The sequence below is a fragment of the Ambystoma mexicanum genome, chromosome 1q, assembly GCF_040938575.1.
Source record: "Ambystoma mexicanum isolate Mex_15411 chromosome 1q, UKY_AmexF1_1, whole genome shotgun sequence".
NCBI classification, from domain to species: Eukaryota; Metazoa; Chordata; class Amphibia; order Caudata; family Ambystomatidae; genus Ambystoma; species Ambystoma mexicanum.
Genome location: NC_090922.1, coordinates 123,370,156 through 123,392,823, shown reverse-complemented (window position 1 = coordinate 123,392,823; position 22,668 = coordinate 123,370,156). Strand labels below are relative to the sequence as shown.

At 44.5% G+C, this 22,668-nt stretch overlaps 1 protein-coding gene across 2 annotated transcripts in view; it reads left to right on the top strand.

Annotated features, from left to right (window-relative positions):
- The window catches only part of BANP (BTG3 associated nuclear protein), a 1,679,897-nt gene that overhangs the window by 614,407 nt on the left and 1,042,822 nt on the right, over positions 1-22,668 (top strand). For both annotated transcript variants that reach the window (XM_069636126.1, XM_069636133.1), the window contains one exon: positions 11,683-11,805. In XM_069636126.1, the coding sequence (XP_069492227.1) occupies positions 11,683-11,805 (123 nt within the window). The remainder of the gene's footprint in view (positions 1-11,682; positions 11,806-22,668) is intronic.

Here is a 22,668-nt window from a genome sequence, read left to right as displayed (position 1 = left end):
CGGGACAGTCTGGGGGGAATAGCGGTGGGGAAGACCTCAATCCGATATCTGGGGATCCTCCTGACCAGGGACCTGCACAAAGTCGCCCCTGCCAACTACGACCCTGTTATGTCACAGATCACCGCTGATTTACGGAGATGGGGCTCCACGATCCTGTCCTGGTATGGCCGCATGACGGCAGTGAAGATGAATATACTCCCGCGCCTACTATACCTTTTCACCGCCCTCCCCACCATCGTCCCCGACCAAACATTCAGGGTCCTCCAGAACGCGGTGCGCGAGTTTGTATGGCAGGGCAGGACCCCGAGAACCGCGAAGGCCGTTCTTACCTTACCTAGAGAGGAGGGGGGGTTCGGGCTCCCTGATTTTCACCTCTATTTCCGCGCCGCTCAATTGCGCGTCCTCTTGGAACACATGAGGGAAGGGATGGGCACATACTGGTCGTATCTGGAGGATATGGATGCGCACCCACTCAAGGTACGCGACCTCTTATGGGTCCCACCAAAATTCATCCCGAACAGACTCAAATCCCACCCAACACTGGGTGTTCTCTGGGCAATATGGAGGGAGGGCCCCCAAACGGCACATCTGACATCATGGCCGTCCCCGATGTCCTCCCCTTGGGGTCACCCACTCAGATTGGGAAACAAGGGGTTCCGTAATGCACAGTCCTGGTCGGACTCAGGGTTGGAATGGGCTGGACAATTGTTCAAAGAGGGAGATTTCCTACCATACGAGGACTTGCAGGCCGCCCTCGGCCCGGAGACAATCTCCATATTCGAGTACCTCCGATTGAAGGGTATCCTGTGCGATCAAGCATGGGGCCAGCGGCTCAAGAGGCAGATGACCCCCTTCGAGAAACTACTCGATACTGCAACCTCCAGGAAGGGGGCGGTATCTGCAATGTACAGAATCCTCAACACGGTTGACCTGGAGAAAAGGAGGGGGTTCCGCACTTTCTGGAACGAGCTGGCCGGGGAAGAAATATCTGAGGACTCCTGGTCGAGGATATTCAAAATAGCATTCCACGGGAACCTGTTCACTGCAGACATGGAGCACAACTTTAAAATTCTACAGGGGTGGCACAGAGATCCCGTCAAACTGTCAAAAATGTTCACGGGAACTTCCCCCGCCTGCCCGAGGGGATGTGACCAAGCAGGCACGAGGGGCCACATGTGGTGGCACTGTCCGAAAGCGCAAACATACTGGGAGAGGGTAAGGGGCTGGATCGCCGAAGTCACGGAGGAATCGCTTCCCCACAATCCCCTAACAGTACTGCTGGGCCTCCCCCCAGAGGATACGGAGATACACAGATACCCGAGGATGTGGGAAACAATGCTGAGGGCCGGGAGGGTGGCATTGGCCCAGAAATGGAAGAGCAGGGAGATGCCCACAAAGGAGGATTGGACACACAAGGTTAAAAACATGTTCTTGATGGACAAATTAACAGCGATGATGAACAATGATATGACCTCCTTTCAGACTAACTGGTACGGAGTACAGCAGATCTGGGGATGGGAGGTCCACTGAGGCTCAAGGAGGGAAGGTGGATGGAAATGAGGACCCACGTCCCGGGGGAGAATGGACGACATACAGCCTATCACGCAGTTGGAATGTTCTTGCTTTTTTCCCGAACTCCGGTCACACAAAGGTTGCAACGCATCTCCCTGCAAAGGGGGTTCTACTGGATCCAAGTTAATGGGGGGAGGGTTTGTTTTTTCCTTTTTTCTCTTCTTTTCTTTCTTTTTCTTATCTGGGTGGGCGGGGGGGGGGGGCTCCTCTTCTTTTCTCTTATTTTGGGGGCTGATGACATGTTGAATCTATGGTAATGCTTCCAGCCTGTTTGTTATATTATGAAAATGTTAATAAAATAAAGTTTAAAAAAAAAAAAAAATCCCTGGGTTCGCCCGATCGCCTCCCTTATAGATCGGGATAACAATAGATAAATGTAGACCGACATTTTTCCCATAAGATCTCTGCAAATAATGTTGCCAGAATTCTAGACCAGGTTGCTGCATTGCTCTTCATAATAATGTCGGTAAGGCCATTCCGGCCAGAGGAAGATTTAGTAATTTGTTCTAGGATCAGTTTCTGCGATATTTCTATATATTAAGGAGCAGACCACTCTTTCCTTAGAGAAGCATTCAGGTGCTTCCTATATACAGCAGCGAAATGCTCAGACCATTCCCGCTCTCCTATCACATTGCTCAGGGCTAGTGGTTGGGAGCTCTCTGCCGATTGATAAGGGACCTGAAATTACGCGAGTTACCCTTCTCTGGTGCTCTAAGCATGGCCTCCCCATCGCTCTGATAGCGCTGATCTTTCTGTCCCTGTATCCAATTTTTGTAACGGTTTCTTTAGCCTATAAACCTGTGGGTCCAGCGGGATAGTTGTTAAGACACTTAAAGCTTTCAGCTCTTTCTCCTACAGACTTCCTCTTCAAATTAGTGTAGTCGATTTATGCATAGAGCGATAGATCGAGCATCCGGCCACTCAACTGACCATAGGAAAACTTGAAAGTTAGATGGTTTGCACTCCCAACCAAACTCCTCATCATTCATACCCCCACATCTTCTAGCTAGGTCTACATTCAGATTCACACCCCCTTTTGTAAAGCTTACAAGTCTGTTCTTTCCTTTATTTAGAGTCATATCAGGGCACAGGCCTACAGGGAAACCCCCATTTATTAATCATGAAATTCTCCTATGGTCACTTGTACCCACATCCCAAACCTGAATCTTCTCACATAGAGCAAATAAGCAAGGGGACAAAAAAAATATAATCCAATATTGCGCTTGATGAGCCCCGACTTCTGGTCGAAGCTGGGGGAACATATCCCCTTATGGCACTATTTGCCGTTGCCAGATTCCACTCCATTAAAATGTTTAACCATTGATCGCCTTTTGCCAGGCCACTTTTCTTCCCTTTGCTTCCTTTTTGCTTATAAAGAGTGATACACTGGGAATTTAAATCCCCTGCTAGCAGAACTCAGGTGACCCTTTACTCATTCTTATTTCTAAAAATAATTCAGCAGCCTTTCCAGGAATACCCCTAGTTCGGCGCAGGCTTTATTCCATCAGAGTCACTACCACTAACACATTCTGTATTGCTTTATGGGTGAAATTTAGCCTCAATGTCTGGATACCCCTCATATTGTGGGAATCAACACTGAGTCGGAGTAGCAAGAATTTCATATTGCTATTACCATACCTCCTGGGGGTCTGCCACAGTTACCAGACATTTGATCGAAAAAAATTGGTCGACTGGACAATTGGTCGAACCAATTTGGTCGAAAACCAAATGGTCGATTTTTTTTTATTTTTACCCCCTTTTTTGGGGGGGGTGTCCCCCCACAACCCCCTTTTTTTCTAAAAAAACCTTTTTTTCCCTAAACTACAACCTTAAATATATATATATATATATATATATATAAATAAAAAAAAATTCGACCATTTGGTTTTCGACGAAATTACGTCGACCAAATGTCCTGTCGACCAATTGTTTTCGATGAAATGTCCGGACACCGTCTGCCACAGTTTCTATGTGAGGGGAAATTGATGAAAAGTTGTAAAGCCATCCGTATGGAAGGACTCGGTCAACAATGTCTCCTGTAACGTTATCAAACATGTCGACCAAAAGGAAAAGTCTCTTGTCCTTTGTTCTGAATGAGTTGGGGCCTCTGGTATTCCATGTTACAAATCTCAATTCTTGCCAGGCTAGTGAGAATCCTCCCCTATGCCCAGTTTCTCGAATATTTGATTTAGGATCTCTGGCAGCATTGACCAAGCCTTTGATTTATTATTGATCAGCCTTGCACCGCTTTTCCCAATTGTTTGCAACTGGGACTCTTTGTTTAAGGGAGTAACAGACCCTTGTATGTCAACACCCCCCCCTAATAGCTCTCCCCTGTGGCCTCTGTGTTCTTTCGCTGGACATCTCATTGAGACTGCATAGCTCCTGTTGCTTAGATCTTGTCTCGCCGCCAAGATCCCACCTGCAGCCAATTTGGACTTAAGACCACAAAATCTCTGTCCGGAAATCGGACGAATTCTATGTCCTCCCTAGAAAATAAGTATAGGTCTGAGATTATCTTGAAGATTGCTAATAAGGCACTGTGATTCAGGGCCCTCTGATCTCCCCTCTTTTTTGTTGATTTTAATCAAAACCTTGGAATGGCGTAGGGATGCAAAACCTTCTCAGTCGATTCTCCTCTTTGGGTGTGTTCTGGTGGGTGTTACCCAAATTGACCTTTTACAATTGACCTTTTGCACAATTGACCTAATTATAGTGGTCCTAATTGACCTTCTGCACAATTGACCTTTATATTATTTTAGTTATTTTATATATGTATTGGGTTGGTTTTGGATTATAAATAATATAAGGGGATTGGGTGGAGGAGTTACAGGGGGTTTTGGATTGGTGTGGGGGGGTTGCGTGGGGTTTCCCACCGCATATACGTCCGAATTGACCTTCTAAATTAGTTCAATTCTCGCGAGGTCAATTGTGAAAAGGTCAATTAGTATTCAACCTTGTGGTGGAATGGTAATCATTTCTGTACCTTAATTTTTCTGAAAGTACTTTATCAGCCTGGATTTTTCATCGCATGAAGATCAGAGCAAGCTTGATGGGTTTCTCTGGTTGGATAGTCAGCGGCACCAGTGTTCTACTTTCCAGGTCCCCACACCCCCAGGGTCCTTCTCTCTGTATGCCAATGCTTTTCCTACCCTGCCCGTTGTCGGTTAAGCTTGTTCCCGCCACCTCTTGCGGTTCAATAAGGTCAGACCTCACAGACATCTCCGTTTCTGGAATTTTACTGCCGTTAGAGGGGCAATGCCTCCTTTGATTTTTAGTAGATTTTGTTTGGTTGCTTTTCGATTTGGGTACAGTCACGGCCGGATTGGATAATGATTGTATAAAGCTCGTTGTAGCGAAGTTGTTCTTTTTCTTGGCTTTTTGCTTCTTAGTTTTTGACCGTACTTGACCTTTCACGCTACAAAGGTGGTCTTTCAGATTCATGCCACCTTTATGCCAAAGGTTCCTTTGGGGTTTCATCTCAACATGCCTTTGGTTCTGCCATTTTTCTTGCTGACCCATTCAACGTCTACTGAGAGGGCATTACATTCGCTGGACATTGCTTGTACCTTACAGTTCTATGTGGCACGCACAAAGGATTTTCAGAAGACGTTGCAGCTGTTTGTTAGTTTTGGACCTGTGGGATACAGGAAGGCCCTGTCCAAGGCTTCCAAATCCAGGTGGCTCTCTGGCTGTATCATGCACTGTCATTGTTGGCCAACAGACCTCTTCCAGGTCAGGCCGAGAGCCCACTCCACCAGAGCCATTGCAGCAACAACAGGGTTTCTCTCTGGTGTTCCCCTGCTTGACATCTGCAGGGCTGCTACATGGAGGTCTACCTGCACCTTCACGAGATTCTACTGCATCGACATGGATTCCAGGAAGTGGTGCTATGCAACCTGTTTCTTTGAGGTGAGTCTGTTCCAGAGGTGAGTGTATTGCTTTTGTGTGCCTTGCCATGGTTGTGTATTTGTACTGCTGTGTAATCATATTCATGAGCATGTGAATCAATGCAAGACCCCATGCTGGAGAAGGTACAAATTACTTACCTGTAACTCTTGTTCTCCAGCATGGGTTTTGCATGGATTCAAATGTGAACTCTTCCCTCCTTCCCCTCTCTCTGGCTCTTCTTGGTTCATACTGCCACTTTACGTGCGCTACCAGATCTGAAGATGGCCACAAAGGGTTGAGTTTAGGAGGACCAGTGTGTCATGCATCGCACTTGGAAGTGTTGGCAGCAGTGGAGGTACTCATAAGATGGAGGCTTGTGTTCCTTTGTGATAGTCTAGTCTTTATACAAACATGGCTGCCTGCACTATAATGCTAGGAGGAGTCGATTACTCTGCATTGTATCTGTCTTGTGACTGAACGCTGCTCGCTCCTGTTTAACAGTGTTGCTAGCTGTTTTTCTACCTTCCGTACATCCTGCTTGCTTTGTTCCTGGAACTTATTCTGTTTTCTGCACGATCAGGTTTGTTTCAAACTCTCAGGTAATTCTGTGGTTTACAGCCTGTCTCTAACGTTACTCTCCGTGCACACACTTCCGCGGCTCTCTGTCGTAACCTACATCCCTTTAGGCTCTCCCTTTCCTGCAGCTTCCTTCTGTGCTTTCTTGCACCAGTTCCTCTCGGCTGCAGGTGGTATCGTTTCCTCCTTCCTTTTGTCTCGGTGTGCTTACTTTCAAACTGTTTTTCGTCTATCTCTGTCGGTAAGAGACTGTCCTTGTTTTTCCTTATTCTGACAACTTTGTTTACCTTTGCACTGAAGCTTTTCTGTGCCAAGGATCTTTTCTCCTATACGCTGTGGCGTACTTTGCTGCTCCTGTTATCTTATCTCTCGTGGTACCGGAGTTAGCTCTCCATCTTTCTCTTGCCTTAGCTTGTATTCCTGTCTAGAGTTTCTTCCTTTTATATTGGGTGCATGCTCTTTTTTTGGCGCTCCCACGTCTTTTCCCAGAGGAGAGCTGTATCTTGTATTTAAGGCTGCCTACGTTTCCAAGATTCCTAGAGTCTACTCAAAGCCATCTCTTTGCCTATATCTCCAAGATCCCTACAGTCTATTCAGAGCCACTTACTGCACTATCAAGAAGGACTGACTGTGCCCAGTAAAATCATCATTCCGGGTTTTTTATGCCATGGAGGCTTTTTCCCTGAGTTTTGGGAGCTTGCTCCTTGGAGGTCCCCTGGACATGGGAATCTACCAAGTCAAGGTGGCCTCCGGGGGAGCTCGCTCCTCCCTTCATCAGAAGGAAAAGAAACCCAAGGAGCAGAAGAAATCTTGACAAAAGAAGGATTCCGAAACTAGAGAGCACTGTTGAAGATCCAGGTGAGGAGGAGTTTTGGGAGGGATCCCAAGGTCTGACACAGTGTCATTGGTCACTGATTGGTTGTAGAGGAGACAAGCAGTTTACGTCTAAAGCAAAACTGCTTTCTTTTTACCAAGGATTCCCAGCCTGATGACGGGGAATATTCGTGAGCATGTGAATCCATGCAAGACCCATGTTGGAGAACAAGAGTTACAGGTAAGTAACTTGTACCGTGTTCAAAACCTCCTCCTTGAACTGAGTCCATAGACCAGAAAACCCACTCGATGGTAAAAGGCGCAACAAAAATCAAAGCGCAAGGGCCTACATGCCGAAGGATGGACTGATCTAGTAGCAGCGAAGGCGGTGTACCTGGAGAGCAAATCCAAGAGAATCATCCATAAAGTAAGTCAACAGTGATCCAGTCGGTTTGACAGGCAAGGTGTTATACCAAATGAAACCGTAGAACAACCAACAGGTAGATGTCCGAACCGGGATCTAATCTAGCATCACTGACCAGAAAAAGTCCAGTAGTGGTATTGCGGCTCTTGTATAGAGGATCCAGATGTAGGGAAGGGCTTCAGCTAGACCGAACAAGGGGAAGAACAGCAAAGCAATTAGCAGGATCAGTGGCACTGCAACGGAACAAAGAAGCTCGAGCAACTTCTATTCTGGCCGGTGGACATTTATAGAGCTCTGGGTTCTCGGCAACGGCACCGGACCACTTCCGCTTCATGTGATGCCCTGCATCTGCTACCCATGTTGTGGCTGGATGTAACGCATCCAGCGCATACCAGGGCTTGATGGGAACTGTACTTTCCGCTATCTGGTAATAGCTAGGGTAGGCACCAGGCGTACGGTGCTGCCCTGTGTCACTGTCATCCGTTTGAGTACATGACCGTAAGTAGATCCACAGCACTGGGGAAAAATAGACCCTAGAGTTTGGAGAAGGAAAGAAGAGCCTGGGAAGAGAAAGACCACGAAGGAGGATACGTGACCCAGAGGATTGTGTCAGTTAAGATCCAGAAGTTTGGGAAGAGAAACCCAGACAGCTGGAGAGAGAACTTCCAAGAAGACTGGGAAGAGAGTGACACAGAAGGCTCGGAGCAGAGAGATCTATGAGGGTGGAGATAACGGAACCCAGATTGTTGGGAAATGAGATGCTCAGAAGGTTGGAGAGAGGAAGAAGAACTGTTTGATGAGGAGCTGGAGTAAGAAGGATAGGGAGATAGAGGAAAGGGAAGAATTTGGGAGAATAAATATTCAGAGATTTGGAGAGACATCTCAATGTGGAAGGAGGAGGCAAGAGAGTAGCTAAGGGGAGTGTAGGAACATCAAAAGAGTAGAGGAAAAGGGGAAGGCTGTGTGTAGGGTAGAAGGAATATCAAAGGGGTAGAGTAGAGGAACATCTTACATTGATTGCAAAGATAGGAAGAACTAGCGTGTGGTGGAGTGGTGAGGAAGTGTGCCTGGAGCCAGACACATTAGAGAAGGGATCCTTTGTTATGAACTAGAAAGGGGATGGTAAAGAGGTGAACATTTTGGTATTGGAAAACTATCGGCCTGCAGCCCTGAAAGAGGGGTAAGCCACGAGAGCCCCACAAATAACATCTGGGACACTCTAGAGAGGTCTGATTTCTTACTTTGTCTCTGGCATCAGCAAGGCCAGCACCAAGATACTACAGAATAATCATCGGGCTCCTGTGCAGCTGTGAAACCTGGGACTGTACTGGGTGGTTTCCCAAAGGAAAGAGCATGCAGGGACCCCCTTGAACCAGAGACTGAGTGTGAGAAGAGGCACACAGAGAAAGCAGGAAGAAGAGTGCGGGAACCCCTTAAAACTGAGTCTGTGTGTACTGCATATGGTATTAAACTACTGGGAGAGGCCAGCTTTATGAGTTTTCCCAAGAACTTAGTTCATACTGGAGACACACAATTCTGACAACATTGGTTTACTTCAGAATACCGCACTCTGCTCCCATCCCTCCACCCCTGCCCATCAAATGTTATTCTGGCACCTATGTGTACACAGTCCCTACTGCACCTTTTGATAAGCATATCATTTTGTCTGGCATTATGTGTTGCTCAGTGACAACCATGTGACCGTGGATCAAACGCCAAAAACACCAGCATGTGCCCCCCACCCCCCTCACATTCCATCTCCTGCTAATCTCTACTCCAGTGCCAATAGTTTTGACTTTATATGTGGCGCTGAAGCATCACCAGTAGCCAAGACTAAAAATGGCTAGTACTTTGCACTGTTTTCTGCTGTCGTCAGCAGCTGGACTTTACAGGTCGGCTGGCACATTGTACACGCAGCAATGACCGAGAATATTGAATGGCTGTGAGACACAATCAGCAATGCTCTGATGCAAGTGTGACCCTGCGGGTCCTTTAGATCCAATCAACCCTCATAAATTGAATTTTGTTTGAACCTGCAATGACTTCTGCAGAGGCACAGCAGGGTATCCCGGCTACATTGAAGGGCTGATAGACACATTGCAACAAAGCAGCTGCACAAACTGGTTTCCTTTTGAATATAGCATCATAATTGTGAGCACTGTTCGATAACATTAAATGTAAATGGCACATTCATGGTTCTGCGGCTTTGTAACAGCACATCTTAAAACCGTGTTTATATGCATCAAGCATGTGACTGCCATCAGCCTATCAAGTAACCAGATGCATTTTTGTTCAATAGGGGGATGTACTCTCACATTCTTCACCTTACTCTGCTGCTGTTTAAAGGTTTATCCTTTAAGGCATATCATTGCAGTTGACCACTATTACTCCTAATTGGTCCTGCAGATTGTGTAGGGATAGGGGTCCCTTCCTGCGGGACCTGTTCTAAAGCACCCCTCTCTATGCTCTTGACAATTAGTAAGCTGCTATTTGGTCATGTAATCTGTTATATACGTTATGGACAGATGTTTGACCTGGTCACTGGCTAGATTCTGCCAGTCTTTGGGATTCCCCCAAATAACCCATAAATATCAAGGAGTGGCAAAAAACTCCTGAAATGCTGGAAGTTGTCCACCAAAACCCTCTTGCAAAAACTGGATCCCTGACCTTACGTTACTATCTACAAGGGACTGGGTTGTGTATTCCAAAAACGCGATCTGATAACATGATTCTTTTTGTTGTGCCTTTAATGATTTATGCATATGGATAAAGATGATTATTTGCTGTTCTCATATTCTTCTGATGTTGTATTACCAACTGCCTTATGTGTCCTTCCCTTATATTTGTATAACTGCAAACCGAGCCATATTTTCCATATGTAGTTGTTTAGTCTCAGATGAAGGCTGTGCCCTCTGAAATTCTACAATGTTGTATTTAAGATCCATTTCTTTCAGATCTGGGCTGCTACCCTCTGTTGGTGTTTCATAACTCTGTTATTATGTTATGTAACTATGCTTTTGCACTGCACTGAATCGTCACCATTGTAGTTTTAAAGAGCTGAATCCTAAATCAGGGTGTAGTGTGCCCTGCCTGGGATCACCAGACCTTAGTCTGCTGGGAACAAGAGCACGAGGAAGAGTGATGTAAGAGAGTGGGAAAGGAGTTTACAGACACAGGATGTGAGTTGGACAGGGCTAAATGCTTGTATTAGTATGGTTGAGTGTTCATCTGTTATATATGGAATATCTTCAAGAAAGAGGTTGCACAGAAGGTTATATGTTGAGCTGATAAAGGCACTGGATTTCCAAGACAGTTTTGGAGTATTAGAAGATAAAAATCGAATTGTGTTAAATGCATGAGGTGATTGAGAACATGCTTGGGCAATTTGGTTGACATGTTGACTTAAAATAACCGCCCTGTCGATTTATGGTACCATGGGAAAATTCCTGAATAATAATTCTCGCATTACCAAATCAACTAGAAGGTGGCCTAATCGAATAGTAGGATGTGCGAGAAGTGAATGTTGGTAATAAAAGGCAAGGTAATTCGACTGATAGAATGAAACATTTTATATCCAGCCCCTGGTGGAAAATAATGATGTTTCTGTTGGAGTTCATGAAGTTTTTCAAAAAAACGAAACCCACACATAAATTAGCCGCCTCCTGATTTTTTTTTTCACCCTCACCCCTCTTGTTGGCTCTTAGTCCCGTGCCACGTCCCTTGTCTCCTCTTTCGCATAGGGATTGGAAATTACTAGAAGGTGATATTAAGTGCTATATGTAGATAACCTACATCTTTTTTTGGCTTTTGTTTAAATTGCCATATAGAAGGAAAATCAGTCTTATGTTGAATGAATGCATTGCTGGTATCCGAGGGATACACCTTCTACAGTTCTTGTGGGCAGAACTGAAGGTATAATACATCTTGGGATTGTTTGGATTACATTGTTGGCTTTATTGCGCATACCACATTATGTGTCGTGGAGTTCTTTATACACACACAGAAGATCACCCTAAGAGGCAGTTGGATAGTCATTGTGTTGACCTGCAAGTAAATGATTGTTAATTTCGCTGTGTAAATGTCGTTCAGCATTCAAGGCAGGCTTGTCAAGAACTGCATGTGTATAAAATGCCACTCTGTTGGCAACTAAGTACCATACCATAAGTAATTGCAAAGTTATTAATGTATTGCTGTTAACTGTTTGAAAGTGGTCTTTGCTTTATCTACACTGGGAAGATGCTCATTAGGGTACAGTTTGAGATTAGAACCTGTGGAGCATCCTCCTATTTTGTTTTCATATCTGACAGAAGTGCAACATGTATATAGGGTAATTGTCAAGTAAGTAGGTAATTCTCAAGTAATTCAGACATTTTCATAATTTCTTTGTCCATGGTTTTGTTTCATAGTGTCGTTCCTCAGACTACTGTAATATTGAACAATGAGCAGCAGAAAACCGTTGTGGCCAAGATGGTTACCCAAGAAGAACCTTTGAGCAGAGCTTCGGATACCATTGATAGTATCCTCGGAGGGTGAGTGATTATTTGCCAGATACTTTTCCCCTTGCATTTCTTTGTGGAGATGTGACTGGGAAAGGGATAAGCACACACACATGCACATTGTTATCCTACTATTGAGAACTGACACCTCAGGTAAAAGTAGAAAATTGTAGCATTGAGAAATACATTTACAATTGGCACATACATTCCTTCTATTTATTGAAATTATCCATTTGTCAGAGTTTGGGTTTAAGTGTTTCATTGACACTGTCTAGAGGTAATCTAGCTTGGTTATGCCACCTTTTAGCCTGACAAGACAGACACTAGTAAGCATCTTACTACCCAGCCTTTAATGGTAAAACATCATAAAGATCTTTATTGCTGTTTCTTTGACAACTGTGCCTCCAGCGATAAGGAAAACCCAGAGGAACGGCCATAGTTTGCATTGGTTACCTCGCAGAATGCTCCATCGTATAAAAGCAAATCATTTGACACAAAATGTCACATATGAGACAAAAGGTTAGGATGGCATCATGCGCTGGCTAAGTTAGGCTCATGTGTTGGAAGGTCTGGGATTCTATCATAGGCCTAAACTACTGGGGGCAACACAGCCCATTCACTCTGAAAGGAATTTTGCTAGATACTTTGACACCCCTTTTTAATCAATTCTGGTGTCAGTAGGTACAGTACTCGATGTTGAGAGCCTCGCCAGCAATATGCTTGCCATCGAGTCCTCTGCTATCAAGACCCAAGATGGTTAAAATTTGGGGATCTCAAAGTTGAGATCTTGTTTCTTGAAAATGTGTGCATTAGATGCCATTTTTTAAAGCCAGTGTTGCCGGCAGGTTCTAGCAGCTCCTCGTCCAGCTTCTGAAATATGTAAAGAGCAATTGCTACTTCTTCGGCTATTTATGGACCTCCTCCTCCAAAACACCATCACCACCTAGTAAAGTGAAATTCCATTTCCATGGCAAGTATTCCAAGCCCTTATGACACCACGATAAGGCTTAAAAAGAACCTACCACCTATGACCTCCTTGCAAATGCACCAGGCAACAGACATACACAGAGACTCCTATGGCTATCTTTTCTCCAGATATTCCTACTTCCTCAGTTGTGGAGGTAGCTTTTGATGTTGGGGGGACACCACCATTGTAAACTTAAGGTCTGTGGCGGGTGGTGATTTTGTCATTAGAGATTTGTTTTTTTTCTTTCAGATAAGTGTGAGCGACTGAGTGTATTGTGGGAGCTCGAAACAAATGTTGGGGACAGAGTCTCAGTGGGCTTTCCTCCCGGTAACCATTTTTAAAAAATCGGTTGAAATGGTGCCTTTTACTGCCCAATCTTTGAGAAAAACTGTTTAAAAAAATCCATACAATTTACAAACCGATCTGTTTTGTATTACATGAAAAACTCCATCGCTGGATGCTGGGTCACCAGCATTACACAGAAGTATCATATAATACTTTCACAATGGCCATACCTACAGGCCAGCACTCCCCCACTGTAAAGCACATCTTTGATTCCTTGGTACAAGATTTGTCAGCATTGCTTTCTAAATCATTTGTTTTGCTGTTGGGGTCAAAATATTGATGGTCTGCAGGATTGCCCAGAGCATTGCCAGTGGTTAAGATTAATTCTAAACCTTCCAGCCCTCATCTCCTTTGTTTTGCTGATGTCACCCTGAGTGGGGCGGGTATGCCCAGACGTGGGTCCCATCCCTGCTGGGCATAGGGAACCAAGCTACACCTCACTGATGATTCTTTACAAGGCCGAAACATGTCTGGGGTTGCCAGTAATCTTGTGCATAAAGGATGTGATCAAGCAGTTCGGGCTGGAACCAAGCCTGAAATGCATATGGTCTTTTCCCTTTCTGTAATGGCTTGGCAGGTGAAGAATGATGGTCTAAAGGGTTGCCCAGAGCAATGACAGTGGCTCAGCTCACTATGAATGCAGATTGTTAGAATAATAGAAGACCATATGAACATGTTGCAGCTGAGGTAAGTCCATCTATTTATCAAGGTTTTTCTACAGAATGTTGTGGGGACTCACTCAAAGCCGAATCGAAGATCGCAAGTGGATCCTAAATGATGAGTGTTGGAACACTTTGCCAAATGTTAAAAACCACCATACTATGGAAAACATAAGTTAGTTTCAGCCAAATTCCAAAGGTAATGCTCTTTTAATGTACTAGTCAGTTGTTATTCTCAATTTTCCTTGCATTTTCCTTCTTCAAAGGTGATATAGGAACTAAAGGTATCCATGCATTTCACTTCCATCCATGGGTGGCCTCAACTCATGTTGTCATTCAAAAGTGCCAGGTGCTAGAAGAGAGGGCCTCACAAAAAAACAAGAATGGCAGAGAAGTGAATGAGAAGCTTAGCCAGAATTGATGCTCTAACTCTAGACAGCACTGGCATTTAAAGGGAAAACATCCTCTGGCATGCCACTTTCTAACATTTGCGGTCTGTAGACTGTGAACCCTGAAACCTTAGACACAAAAGGCTATGTACAGAAGCATAACATGCTGTGCATCAGGCTTCTGGGTTAGGGCCTGCAGACTGAACAGAGGAAACCAGAGCCCACTGCAGGTAAGTGGAACGGTGGGGTTGGGGGTAGCGGAGGCGGCGGGAACACAAGACTGATCCTGCAGACGTGACATTTTCAGCCTGGAATCCGCAAGATTGGTCTTTGTTCCCAGCCTTTGTACATAGATCTTTTTATAGCTCATCTAACCACTGCTTCACAGGCACAATGGTTTTCAGCCAATGCATCTCGACTCAAATGAATTCAAAGTATCGGGATCAGATCCTTGTCCTACAGCTAGGGTAAGTTTGTTATTTCTTTCCTCAGAATCCAGGACTTTGCTATCAAACTTTGTAATCCTTGTAGGGGCAGCCTGCCTCCTTTTCAGAGCTTATTTCCTGCACATGCTCTGCCACTTGGATATCCTCTGGGATTCCGCAGGTTGAAACATCTACAAAGGGCAGATTAGAAGTTAGTTGGTTGTAAGAATTCTCCCTCTCTGTCTCTGTTTATCTCTCTGTCACTTTACAGAGAGTGTGACAGATGTACACACCCTAATTCCCACTCTCCTAGAATACAGTAACAGTAATTTGCTGGGCCTCATGTCTACATAAATCCATTGCTTAAAGCATGCCCAGAACGCAGCAACAATAATACTGTTACGGCTCAGTGTAACATCCAGGGTCTGACTCTTCACCACTGTCTGCCACCAAACAACCCCAATTCTAAACCGCCTCCATTGTCACCTAACTATGCAGTTATTAGATGCCCATTACTGACTTCCAAGTTTACCCTACAAGTGCCAACTGTGGTGAGTCAGAAGGAGGACACAGGCTCTTTACGGACATTTCAAGAATGATTTTATAGAAAAATAAATGTAATGCCTAACTTTCCCCATCTCTTTGGGTTGTTCCCCACCTTTCAAAACTAAGTAGAAAAGAAGTGTCCGCAGTCCAAACTAACCCTACCTTACCCTACAACTATTCTAACAGCTAAGACAGGAGAATGGCTCCTTTCTCCTGGAGCTTGCAGCGTGCAGGTTTCCTCTTCTTGACTCTTCTTACTATGATATGTGACGATGCTTCCGATGGCATCACTTCTCCCCAGGAGGAAGCCCTTTTCTGTGAGGCTAGGGTGGTGTGGATGCTTACCGATAGTGCCCGTAGGGGTGGTAACACGCGGGAGGTCCTCATGGAGAAGAACTCCCCTCCTGGGGGCAAGAACATTAGTCTGGGTTCAGACCTTGTACTACCCCCAACCCCACAGGCCAGTAATAACACCAGATCCTTCTGGTGGGAAGAATTCTCATCCCATGATGGACCCTAATTACTCTTTCACCCTTGAGACCCAGAAAGCTTATAAGAATTCTGAAGAGCTCTTCCGGAAGTGCCAATGTCTACTGTTTCCATATCCTTTCTTCTAAGTCTGTTGTTCATAATGTTGTTAGGAAGCCTAAACTCGAGTGATTAGCTAATTCTAGCCTTTTTGTTAGCAGTGTTTCGAATCATGGACCAAAATGGACTGGAAAGAAGAGCAGTGACGAAACAACTCATTTGTTAAATGTTTAACAGACTGAGTCGATGAAGAGCAAAAGAACATTAAAGGGAAGCGTGAAGAGTGTGTGAAGTGGGATACTGAAGGTGGTATCGATATCCGGAAGGAGAAATCGGCAACCTAGAATGCTGTGACGGAGCCCGAGCGTTTGGAACTGGCCTCACTGAATCTGCAATGAAGCAGCAGAAAGAAGTTATGAAGCAGAGAGGAGACGCATGTAGAGCGCCTCACCTGTTGGCAAAGTGAAAGCAGAAAGACTGAGAGATGGTGGCGTGACCTGTAGTGGGTGGACCATTCGGTTCGACATCTGCACCAAGACCGTCCAGCCTTGCCGAACGCAGAGATGTGTAGGCAAGTTGATTGGAAGCGTCCAATACAGCGGTGGTTGTGCGACTTTCAAAGGGTGGACAGACAAGTCAAGATCCGACCACTAGGAGAATGGGGCTGCAAAGTCAAGGGGCCTATTATGGAAGAGGAAAGAAGAAGTCGAAAGCCGAGAAACGGTCACAGGCAGAACCGGTGAAACATTCCCAGGGAGACGGGAACTAAGAAGTGTTGAAAGTCTGGAAGGGAGCCGGGGGAATTGTGAGAGATTAGTAGTAGAAAAAGCACAAAGAATAGATCATTTTATGAAAGGACTGCTGAGCAGTTTCATAAGATTGTGGAATTGAAGAAAGATAGAGGGCTCTCAGAGCCTCTACTTCGTCCCAGTCGGGTACATCGAAAAGATTTAATGAACTGGCTGAGGTTAGAAGAACCTGAAGAACAACCTAAGGGAAATTACTGGGAGACTCGATACCTCACAGCTCTGGATTTGGAACTTTTACTTTTGAAACCTTTGAACATTTTACTTTGAGAGACTTGTACCCAGGAGAAGGGAAAACAGAAGGGGCGGGGGACCTGGGAGTCCCTCTGCCGGACATTAGTCCCGGTTACGAGAGCCTTACCCAGATTCTTTAGCTCACTATCTTTCACAAAGGAAAAATATGCAAAGCATATCAGTCTTTGTCTTGCCCTGGGGCAGTCCAGCATCGAAATGCTAGGCAATTCTCCTCTGAACAAGAATACCAACAGCAACCCCAGACACATGTTTCAGTCTAGTTGGAACTCATCAGTAGGGTGGAGCTGCGCCTCTCTAAGAATAGTGTGCAAGGGGTCCACGTCTGGATTCCCCTAGTAACTTTGGATGAGACCCAAAGTTACTTAAATTATGCAAAAAACAAGGGGGGTCCTGGGAGGCCCTCTGCCGGACATTCGTCCCGGTTACAAGAGCCTTACCCAGATTCTTTAGCTTACTTTCTTTCAGAAACATTCAGATTAATTCAAAACCTTCCACCGATCACTTTTGTGGTAATAGTTTGTCTCATGTCTCTATGTGAGAGAGGGTATGCCCAGACGGGTATGCCCAGACGTGGGCCCCTTGCTCTTTAAGTAGTTTCAACCCAGCACTCCACCTAAGTCAATACCTAGCATGAGATGCCCAGCTGGAACCCTTAATTATATATTTTTATGTCTAAAAGTTATTTTATTTCTGAACTATGTACCCTTCTATCACGACCCTCTCTTTGAATCCCCCCCGGTCTCACTGAACCAAGAAGTAGGTTGTTTTGCAAAGTTAAAAGATTTATTTTATGAATTGAACAATATATATATCACACTTTTATGAATGTTAACAATGTCTAAATATCACACTATTAATATTTATACAATGATCAGCATTGGGTGATATTACAATAATCAACAATCTCTTTAATCAATAGGAGTATGGATGAGAAGAATAATGTAGCATAGAATAAAACTTTTTATGGGTGCAATTAAATGCAATGCAATCACTCTTTCCCCTTGATACTACTCAATCCCCCCCTAATATGCAATATAGAGATGGAAGGAGAAAAAACAGGTTTCAGGAATAACACTCTACAAATGCAGTTTCAATCCCAGTTCCCCCAGCAAGCTTAGAGAAAAACAGGAATGATTTAAAACAGGTCAAATGCTTTGAATGTGGTTTTGTAATTAATGGAAAAATACTAAAAATGACTTTAATTCGCTGAATAGGATTCAGAACTAGTGGGAGCAGCTTTGGATAGGTTCAGGTAAACACTAGCAATGATGATTGAATGACAGTTGGATAGGAAACTGAATTCAGAGGTTGAATGCAAGAAATAACTATTTTAAATGTGTTGAAATTGAGCCAAATGCAGATTCGCAGCAACTTTTTCCGCGTGTGGGAAACGCTATTGCGGCAAAACTATAAGGATTTCAAATCCAGTTTTGGATTTGTTTGAAAGCTGAGGATGTTAGCTTCAATTTGACACTTTTTTCACAAAAAGAGTCAAGATTTCAAATGAAAGATGCTCTTTGAATATGATAAACAAGGATTGGCTTTACACTAAAAGGCTATGAAGATGCGAGATACCAACGGTACAGCCACAAGTCCAGAGGTGCCTCTGTCTGATCTTTGCCCGCTACGACACTTGCCTTTCTTCAGCAAATATATATTAGCGCAAAGATGATTTATCACAACAATTATCACAGGATTATATGGATGAGAGAAGGGTTCAGGACAGACAAAAGAGGTTCTACAATGCAGTTCTGGATATGATAGAATGGGTTGGATGGGGTTATTTAGAATAAAAGATTGGCTATGGACAATTCTATGCTAAATACTCACAACTATGGTTTTGGAATAGGCCCGTCAAAGATCTGGTCAAGGGTTTGGACTGGAATCTGCTCGCCACCGGACAGGATTCAGGGCACCTAGTTCTGCTCTCAGCACGGCCTCTTGGACTGGATCGGACTGGTTGGTTCTGGGTTACAGCTCTGCTCTACTGGTTTGGATCTCTGGGTTCTGGCAAGAGTTCTTGGCAAGAAGCAGAAAAACAGCACAGCCCGGCTGTTGAATTGGTTGTGCCCCTTGGAAGTTTGGGGTTAAAATCAGGTTGCAAGATTTTAAAGGCCAACTGAGAAGGGTTCAGCTTTGGATTGAGCCTTCTGCTTTCAGAGTTCTGGAGTCTGGATCTGGGTTCTTCCTGCAAAGCGCTTCACCAGTAAATCAGTTGATGGGTGAATGTGTGTGTTCTAGGTCCTCAACAGTCCCTATTTATGTATTTCTCAAAGGGTTGGGTATGCTGATTATACTAAGCCCAATCCTCTAAGTAGCCTATTGGTTAAAGTCTTCACTCTCTCCTGATTTGAGAAGCAACCAGAGTGTCATGATGTGTCATAGTGATGCTGCAATTTACAATCCAGGGGAAAATCTCCCCTTTGTTTCTACACAGAAATCTATTTTTCATCTAAAACATATTTTCAATATCACCAACTTGCTAATAATACATATTTACATCCCAACTTAAATAAGGCACGTATCCATCAAAGTCCCATCTTCCAAAGAGTTTCGGTTCACAAACGACAGTTTTTCGCGCTTTTGGTTGGTTACCCAGTGTCAATATCTGTACAAATTGTTCCAGATACATGCACATAAAATCTGGGCATACTCCTGTGAAGTTTCATATTTTTAGCATTATCACAACTGCTACAAAGTCCACATTTTGATAGTTTTGTCTCTGAATATCGCACACATTCCAGAGTGGTTTTAAAACATGACCAGAATTTTCATTTTAACAACCCTATATTTACAGATTTTTACCAATTCTGTTCAGTTTTCTATGAGTCTTTTTCAAAAAGATATTTTCTGTGCTCTCCGAATAAACAAAATTGTCTGTCTCCGCCCCCAAGGTTTGGGCTGGGCCAGAGCAGTCCCAGGCTTCTTCCTGCTAGCAGTTGTTTTCTGTCACACCCGAATTTGCATTTTCTTTCATTCAAGGGAGTCTTTTGTTTCTTGTCAGAGCAACAGGCCAAAGTCCCCTCCCATTTCCTTTCACACCTCCCTGCCAGTTCTTCAGCAGAGGGCAGGGGGAAAGATTCCTTTGTTTGGGAGAAACTGTGGAATGTCTTTGAAGCTCAGTGTGGCTGGCTTTAACTTACTTTTAAAACAATGTTTAAAATATTCTTTCTCTAAAATACAATTTACATCTTTACAAATATAGCCACAAATCTCTTAATTCCAGCCTTTTTAAAACATAGAGATTGAATTGTCACCCTATATTGCTTTTGATGGGAAGTCTCTTCTTTTCCATACTTTGATTTTAAGGCATAAGTTTAAATGACAGTGGGGGTCATTACAACCCAGGCGCTAATTGCGCCAACTTTACCACCATGGTGTAAACTATGTTTACACCATGGTGGATGGCGGATTTACTGCCCCATTCCAAGGTGAGTGGGGCGGTAAATCCCCATTTCCCATTTTCCTATAGGGCATAATGGGAGTGGGGAAGGCGCTAATTAGCATCATGGCAGGTTAGCGCCATGGATTTTAACGGCTGCTAAAAGCAGCTGTTAAAATCAGAATAGGCGTTAACCCTTAACGCCTGGGTCGTAATGAGGCCCAGTATCAGTAAATGCCGGCTTCTGACACAGGCGAGCGGCAGTCCTGCGCCCATTTTTAACATATTTTTCCAAGCAAGCATCTTTGAATGTGGATTTTCTTCTGACAAAATATGATTCTGCTGACATTGTGCTTAGATGACTTCTTTAAATAAAGTGATGTTTAACACCCAACAAGATTTTGGATCTTTTGTGATGTTTGGGAACCATGATTTTTGCTCTTTCCACAGCCAAGGAAAAACGGATTTTTAAAGCAGTTCTGGGTTTTCCTTTGCAATGTAGCACTGCTTTTTCAAGTAGTTTCATTTTTCTCTGTGGGCAGCCAACTGGTTTTGGCAGTGGTCTTCTGTGTTACGACTGACATAGGCAAAATGGATTGGCGGCCTATTTTTCAGGTTTTCCTGCACACTTTCAGAGATTTTTAGCACAAAGATCTTTTTGGCAGCCATCCTGTTGTTTTGATGAACACAGCACACAGTGATGTTGCACGGCATAGAATAGTGGATTAAAACATCCCACAGCTCGCTGCACCATAGGGAACCAAGCGGCACCTCCAGTGAGGAGTCCCAACAAGGCTAAACATGTCTGGGGTTGCTTGTGTTTCTGTGCAGAGGGGTCCTGGCCTAGCAGTTCGGACTGGGCTGCTACCAATGGTGGCAGTACTGAACTGATTAGCATGTGGCTGGACCCCTTTTGCAATGGAGCAGAAGGGCTAGAAAACGGTGGTGTGGAAGGTTGCCCAGAGCAATGCCAGTGGTTCAGATTCATTCAAAACCTGACACCCATCACTTTTGTGGTCCCAGGAGAAGGGAGTCATTCTCCTTGGTTGTGGAGAGACTTTGCTTTTAAGTGGTAGGGATAGGTGAGGAGATTAAACACTCTGGTTTTCTCCCCAGGTGTTTGTTTTTCAATCTCTTTAGTTTCTCTGGCTTTGGACAGATATTCAACCTTGCCCTTCTCCTCAGGTGTTGTTCTCTCACTCTTAATGTTTCTGTCAATTCAAACTGATTTTAATTCATCTTGTCAGCATTATTCAATTTTCGCACTTTCTTGTGCATATCAATGGGACGGATATGAGCAGTCTCATAATGATTCCCCTTAGGTCTCCCGTTTTCCCCGTTACCTGGGTTTGGCTGGGATAACATCACTGGGGCCTTCATTCTTTCAGCTTCCTTACTTTCCCCGCCTTTGTGGATCACTCCAGCATCTCGAGCTTTGTATCATTTCTCAATGGGGAAAGACAGCTCTGCAGGTAACTGGATAGTAGGCGGTTGGGTCCGCCTAGTGGTCTCGGCATAGTTCCATGGACAGCCGGCCCACAAGGGGTTATGCCACGATCGTCTACTTCTCTCTGCTTCGTACTCGAAGAACACCCTACATCCTGTGCTCTGCTATTGGCTTCCCAGCAGTGTCAAAAACTTGCAGGCTTTGCCGTTGGAGTGTCTTGGGTGTTACGTTGCCTGGGAGTTCCTTAGCCGACGTATGCGCCTCTCTGCCTCGGGTTGCTGCAGCATGTCCACTTCAGCTTCTTCGTCCCAGAAAATGGGATTTCTTACTTAAAGAGACATATATATTCTTTTTCTGGTTCACAAAAATAGATGACCGTGTTTTCGTCGTTCCAGTCTCTACATTGTATGTCCTTTAAGTTCTCGGATATTCCCAAATAGGCCATTTTAGGATATTCTCTTGTCCCCAAAGGGGCAGTTTCTGCTGGTGATATCCCTCTAGCCTCTACCTCTGGAGAGGATGTTGCCGAGGGGACTCCCCTCCCTAGCCTCACAGGGGGGGCTCCCCTTTCGGGAGAAGGGACTAATTCCCTTGATTTGTCACACCTCATAGTTACTTTGCTCGACCAATGCGCATCTCCTCTATATCCCAAAATTCAAACACTACTAATGGAGGAAATGCTTTTTCAACCTCTGGGACAAACTGTTGGACTCCCTCCTGTCCACCCTTCACCAAGAACCTTCTGGGAGTTGAAAACCTTGCTTTTCTAGAGAAAACTCTTAATCCTTCAATTGGTTGTAGTTTTTTGCTGTATCCTCAGTGGCACATGGCACATTACAAACACAACAATATATAGTCTGTTACAAAGAAATAAGACATAAGTTGAAAACCCAGGTGCAATCAACAAGGGGAAAGGAGCTATTGCCTCTCTGTTGGGCAATATCCCCATCGCTGGAACTTTGTCCACACCTTGGCTAGGCATTTCTGTCTTGGCTTGCTGCTAGAAAGGATGCTCAAGTCAAAGTCTCTTTCCTGTATGGGTATTAGGATTTTGCGAGTGTGCTTCCCGTCTTTGTTCCCACCTTCTCATTCTTTCATTGGGATAAGCAGATGGGTTAGCCATTTCCTTTAGTGTTTGATTATTAAA